This window comes from Salvelinus fontinalis, chromosome 6, assembly GCF_029448725.1.
Source record: "Salvelinus fontinalis isolate EN_2023a chromosome 6, ASM2944872v1, whole genome shotgun sequence".
NCBI lineage: Eukaryota > Metazoa > Chordata > Actinopteri > Salmoniformes > Salmonidae > Salvelinus > Salvelinus fontinalis.
The window spans coordinates 60,233,647-60,240,191 of NC_074670.1; the positions used below are offsets into that span (position 1 = coordinate 60,233,647).

The 6,545-nt window shown below is 42.7% G+C and overlaps 1 protein-coding gene across 1 annotated transcript in view; it reads right to left on the reverse strand.

Annotated features, from left to right (window-relative positions):
* The window catches only part of LOC129858231 (GPI ethanolamine phosphate transferase 2-like), a 122,673-nt gene extending 119,240 nt beyond the window's left edge, over positions 1-3,433 (reverse strand). The window contains exons 1-2 of the mRNA XM_055927284.1: positions 2,941-3,433; positions 2,495-2,700 (exon numbers count right to left, since the gene is read on the reverse strand). Of these exons, the coding sequence (XP_055783259.1) occupies positions 2,495-2,700; positions 2,941-3,094 (360 nt within the window). The 5' untranslated portion in view covers positions 3,095-3,433. The remainder of the gene's footprint in view (positions 1-2,494; positions 2,701-2,940) is intronic.
* Positions 3,434-6,545: the final 3,112 nt, after the last annotated feature.

Sequence of the window (6,545 nt, forward strand, 5' to 3'; positions counted from 1 at the left end):
ATGAATTCATGGATTTGAAGGTTAAGCTATCATTTAAATTAAAGCCAACCGCCATCGCTATTTAGAAACCGACGTGAGGTGTCTATTCATTAACACCTTATGGAACAGCGGGTACTATGAAGCAACACAAACATAGACATACACACACGATAGCATACGCACTATACACACACGTACACAGACTGTACTGTATATATAGGTGGTAGTGGTGGAGTAGGGGCCTGAGGGCACACAGTCTGAATGTAATGTAATGTTTTTTAAATCGTATAAACTGCCTTAATTTTGCTGGACCCCAGGAAGAGTCCATAATAAATACAAATACACAAACTGTTCACATCTACCTTGTTGGCAGACAGAACATTTTGCAGGTTTAAAGCTTATTTCCTGCAATTATAAAAAAAAAATTGCATGGGGTAAGGAGAAAATGTTGCCGTTTTAAAGCAAACTTTCTTGCAATTCTATACATTTTGTCACATCTAATGTGTACTCATGTGATATTTGAGTGACTCAAACATTACAACAAAATCTATGGGCTAAAACAACATAGCTAAAAAACGTTAGCTGACATGGGCTAGTTGAGCTGGACATTTCTGACAAGTTAAAAATAGCTCTCTAAGGTATGCAACTTTCAAGAGTAAGATGAAAGACGGACTGAGTTCCCCAGCTTTGAGCCTCACACTGTTGAGGAAATTGACCCACTTTGCTGTTTACTTTTTTGCATCTACATCATATCGCTGAGTCTACCTTTAATCAATATAGCAAATCACTTGGGTTGGTAAAAAGACATTAGTTCACACAGGCTCACATTTTGAATTAGAAAAAAAAACATTTTAGGACTTTTGTGTTTGGTCTGCTGACGGAGTTCATAACAATTTACAACTCAATCAATGAATCAATAGAAACTGAGCCCAGTTGGGTGGGTGTACAAACATCATGCAAGGTTAAACCCTGAACATATGACAACCAATGAAAGGTATACCTTACCGTGTCACATTCACAACATATTCAACATATTCACCGTAGAAAAGAAAACCCCTACACACTCCATATTACCTCTGCATATTTATTGCAATATCGTGAGTGTGGGAGTTATCTTTTCTACAATGAAGTTGTAAAGGGCTATATTCCCATACCACAATTTTTATTTTTTATTTTAATTTCACCTTTATTTAACCAGGTAGGCCAGTTGAGAAAAAGTTCTCATTTACAACTGCAACCTGGCCAAGATAAAGCAAAGCAATGCGACAAACAACACAGAGTTACACATAAACAAACATACAGTCAATAACACAAAAGAAAATAAAAATAGAAAGATCTATGTACAATGTGTGCAAATGTAGAAGAGTAGGGAGGTAGGCAATAAATAGGCCCTAGAGGCGAAAATAATTACAATTTAGCATTAATACTGGAGTGATAGATGTGCAGATGATGATGTGCAAGTAGAGATACTGGGGCGCAAAAGAGCAAGACGGTAAGTAATAATATGGGGATGAGGTAGTCGGGTATGCTATTTACAGATTGGCTGTGTACAGGTACAGTGATCGGTAAGCTGCTCTGACAGCTGATGCTTAAAATTAGAGAGGGAGATATAAGACTCCAGCTTCAGAGACTTTTGCAATTCGTTCCAATCATTAGCAGCAGAGAACTGAAAGGAAAGGCAGCCAAAGGAAGTGTTGGCTTTGGGGATGACCAGTGCAATATACCTGCTGGAGCGCGTGCTACAGGTGGGTGTTGCTATGGTGACCAGTGAGCTGAGATAAGGCAGGGCTTTACCTAGCAAAGACTTATAGATGACCTGGAGCCAGTGGGTTTGGCGATGGATATGTAGTGAGGGCTAGCCAACGAGAGCATACAGGTCGCAGTGGTGGGTAGTGTATGGGGCTTGGTGACAAAACGGATGGCACTGTGATAGACTACATCCAGTTTGCTGAGTAGAGTGTTGGGGGCTACTTTGTAAAGGACATCGCTGAAGTCAAGGATCGGTAGGATAGTCAGTTTTACGAGGGTATGTTGGGCGGCATGAGTGAAGGAGGCTTTGTTGCGAAATAGGAAGCCGATACTAGATTTAATTTTGGATTGGAGATGCTTAATGTGAGTCTGGAAGGAGAGTTTAAAGTCTAACCAGACACCTAGGTATTTGTAGTTGTTCACATATTCTACGTCAGAACCGTCCAGAGTAGTGATGCTAGTCGGGGAAGAGGTTGCGGGCAGCAATCGGTTGTAGAGTATACACTTAGTTTTACTAGCATTTAAAAGCAGTTGGAGGCCACAGAAGGAGTGTTGTACGGCATTGAAGCTCGTTTGGAGGTTTGTTAGCACAGTGTCCAAAGAAGGGCCAGTTGTATACAGAATGGTGTCGTCTGCGTAGAGATGGATCAGAGAGTCACTAGCAGCAAGAGCGACATCATTGATATATAGAGAAAAGAGTCGGACCGAGAATTGAAATCCTGAACCCTAAATTTGAGTTAGTTATGGTGGTGTTTCACATTCTTACCTTGATTCTGGGCATTGTAACTGTAGGAGGTCTTGCCTTTGCCACAAAGCTGTGTGTGGAGCCCCTCTCCACCAAGTGCCTGATGTAAGGCATGTATTTTCTCCCATTTGGACCAAACACAAAGTCCTCCCTGAGAGCATCGATCAACACTATCACTACTCTCTTGAAAAGGGCGTCCGGGACTTTGGAAGAGTTGAGGGATCTCCCTGCAATGCCAAAGAAAACGCCAGTTACCAACACATTATAGCCATTGCAGACAACACAGAGGAACAAATGGGTAGGATAGCATTTATTCTGTGTGCAAAATAATGACTGTATTACATTGTCATTCAAGCAATTAGTTAGCTAGCTATCCAATACACAACATCAACATAGCTAGCTGAGAGCACAGTATAACAATATCAGACTAATTGGGAGTATAGCTAGATAATGTCAACACAACACACCGGTAAAGGGTTCAGGCGGAACATCTGACAACTTGCTCTTCGATGAAAAAGAAGATTTGATAGGGACTGGGAAAAATCCCCTAAGAAACAAGGCAATGCCTAATACCTCCAGTATGAGACAAAAACAGGCAAAAACAGACGACCGTATCCTCATTTTGCTGACTGGCTGGCTTGCTAGCTGACTGCTATGATATGAAAGGATACACGTTTTCTTGACCACAGCGTTTGAATTAATCCTCTGACTCTTGCACTAGCTACACTGATAGATAACGTTAGCTAGCTAGAGCTTGCTTGCTGTAATGAATGGCTCTCCCACCGACTAGTTCGCTAACTCGCCCCAATTTTGCAAAATAATGTTTTCTTTACAATAACAAACAAAACATTTTGTGGCATATTCATCACCACTGCAAAACATGTGTTTACACCAGTTGAAAAATTATTTCAGGAGCTGAAGCTATCAACTGGTGTTTTGACTCATGTCCGTGTTGGGTTAAACCAGCTACGGGTAGTCGAAGCAGTCAAAAATGTACATGAAATGTGTATAAACTTCGAGAATAATCACAATACGTCCAATGATTTATATACACAACCAATGATTTATATACACATCATTGAGTGAAACATGTTTTGAAAAGATTCAAGCTATTGTCGATATTTGTGATTTTTTAAAATAAAGACAAGTTAAATGTATTACATGTTTGTGATACGCTGAATGGTCAAAAGAGAGATGTTTGGGTAGGCATTGTAATGTTAGGTAAAATACAGTAGCTTGGCCAACCTTTTTGGATACAACATAAAACAGCTTGTGGTTTGCTGTAATGATTTATTTTGTAAAGCTCTGAGGTGAAGGTTCCCCTGGGTACAAATCTAAAATCAGCTTCCTCTCCCAATTCCAACCTTATTGTTATACTCCAGTCTCCTTTTCAGCTCATTTATCACCTGATGTATTTAACAAAAGTCACATCTCAATAGGGAATCCAGGTATCCTCATGGCACAGCACAAGTGGGGGGGTGGGCCTTTCCTCTTTAGATTTTTTTTTACCCTTTAGTGTGTGTACTTTACTGTATTTATACTTGGGATATCACTTTTCAACAGTAAAGGCACTGCATAAATAGGTTTGGTTTGCTCCTATCAGAACTCAGCTAGGCGAAGCGAACTTCTGCGCTTGCATACTCCCAAACTCCCTTTGCTTAAAAAACAAGAAAAAAAAAGCAGCAATATTACTGTTGTTTGTACCTCTTGAGCCACTGTAGCAACAACATAGCCATAATGAAACCTTTTCCCTTAATCGGATAGAAGGCTCATGCTCTCAAAATGTCAGCGCCCGGAGAGGACATGTTTTCGAGGTGAGAAGGAGGATTATGAGATGGAGTTAACTCGGGATGCCACCGGGCCACAAGCAAAAAAAGAGGGATATTGGGACAGGGACACAGAAAGATGGATTTCTGAGGAGGAATGGAGGGGGAAAAGTAGAAGAAGAGATCAAAGAGAATGAGGAAAGCAGAGGTTGGGTTTGAATTTGAGGAATATGGCAATAAAAATGGAGATGGGGTTTCAAAGAAGATTGGTGTCAAGTGCAAACAGAGTGAGCCGAGCGCCAGACCAAGTTCTGGAGGTGAAATGGAAGTGAATGAGGGCGAGTTAAGTGAGGTGGAAGATGTGGTGAAGAGCTTGGAACCTGAGCCAGGGATCAATGGACATGATAAAGAAGAATCTGGTCCAGTAGGAGTGACAATTTTGGAGAAAGTGGATCCTTGCCTTTTGGCAGATTCATTTGTGGTTTCAGGATGAGTGGGAAAGGCGTTGGGTGCAGTTGAATCAGTGAACGTAACCTGTAGTGGACTTGTGATATTTGTTTGTGTTTCCTCTGACCAGAGGGAGCAGGCACTACATGTCACGCAATTTGGGTCAAGATCTGTTTCGTGCTTTGCTCTTAGGAACAGGGCACCATTGAAAGGAGTGATTTCTGAGGTAGCGTTACGTTTGGAGGTGGAGCAATTGAAGTTGAAGATTCCTGGTGTTTGTGATGCCTGCCGTTTGGTGCGAAACAGACCCGGTGGTGAGCGTTTGTGAAACAGAGAAGTCACTGTCTTTTAGAGTTTTGAGTCAGAGTCTTTACCCAACAAAGTCATGTTAGGAGATATCAGTTATGGGCCTCCCGAGTGGTGCAGCGGTCTAAGGCACTGCATTAATACAACCTCGGGTTTGATCCCAGGCTATGTCACAGCCAGTCGTGACCGGGAGACCCATGAGGCAGCGCACAATTGGCCCAGTGTCATCCGGGTAGGGGAGGGTTTGGCCGGCTGAGATTTCCTTGTCTTATTGTGCTCTAGTGACTCCTTGTGTAGGGCCGGGCGCCTGCAAGCTGACCTCAGTTGTCAGTTTGACAGTGTTTCCTCCGACACATTGGTTCAGCTGGCTTCTGGGTTAAGCAAGCAGTGTGTCAAGAAGCAGCGTGGCTTGGCAGGGTAATGTTTCGGAGGACGCATGACTCTCGACCTTCGCCTCTCCCAAGTCCATAGGGGAGTTGCAGCGATGAGACAAGACTGTAACTACCAATTGGGGAGAAAAGGGGTAAAAGTAAAAAGAAACAAAAAGTATATATCAGTTATCCTGTTAGAGCTTTTGTGTCGAATCCACTGCGCTGTTTCAAGTTTATGGTCATATTGCAGCAGTTTGTAGGAGGGAGATTCCAAGATGTGCAGGGAGGGCATGTGTGCAGGGAGGGCATGGCCTAGAGAGCTGTGTAGTTTCGGTGGATAAAGTTGTGTGTGTCAACTGTAGGTGTGCCCATGTTGCTGTTGCTGGGGATCAGAAGTATCCAGAGCGAAGGAGGTAGGTTGAGGTGGCTAGAGTCAGTTTAGTGCAGAAGGTGTCGTATGCTGAGGCAGTGAAGAAACTAGAGGAGGATGGGTCAAGGGTGAGGGATCCTGAGAGGATGACTGTGAGTAGGAGGTCTGTGCCAGCACAGAGTGTTGCAGGTTTAGGTTTTTCCATTTATGTTTTGAGGTTGGAATTGAACACGTATAGTACATTAGCACATAGGCCGCACCGATTGGTGTTGCCTCATTAGTCAGTATGTGTTGCACCTGTGACAGTTGCCATCTCGTTAGTGGGAAGGTGTTTCACCTGTGCTTGCCCAGGTGCTATTTAAAAGTGGCTGACCCAGCGCTCCAGTTATTTTTTGTCATCTGGCAGGCTGACTGGATCTAGCTATCTCGGCTGCAGTACCAGTCAAAAGTCTGGACACACCTACTCATTCAGAGGTTTTTCTTTATTTTTACTATTCTCTACATTGTAGAATGATAGTGAAGACATAAAAACAATGAAATAACACATGTGGAATTGTGTAGTAACCAAAAAAGTGTTAAATAAAGTAGCTACCCGTTGCCTTGATGACAGCTTTGCACACTCTTGGCATTCTCTCAGCCAGCTTCACTTGGAATGCTTTTCCAACAGTCTTGAAAGAGTTCCCACATATGATGAGCACTTGTTGGCTGCTTTTCCTTCACTCTGCGGTTCAACTCATCCCAAACCATCTCAATTGGTTTGAGGTCGAGTGATTATGGAAACCAAGTCATCTGATGCAGTACGCCGTTACACT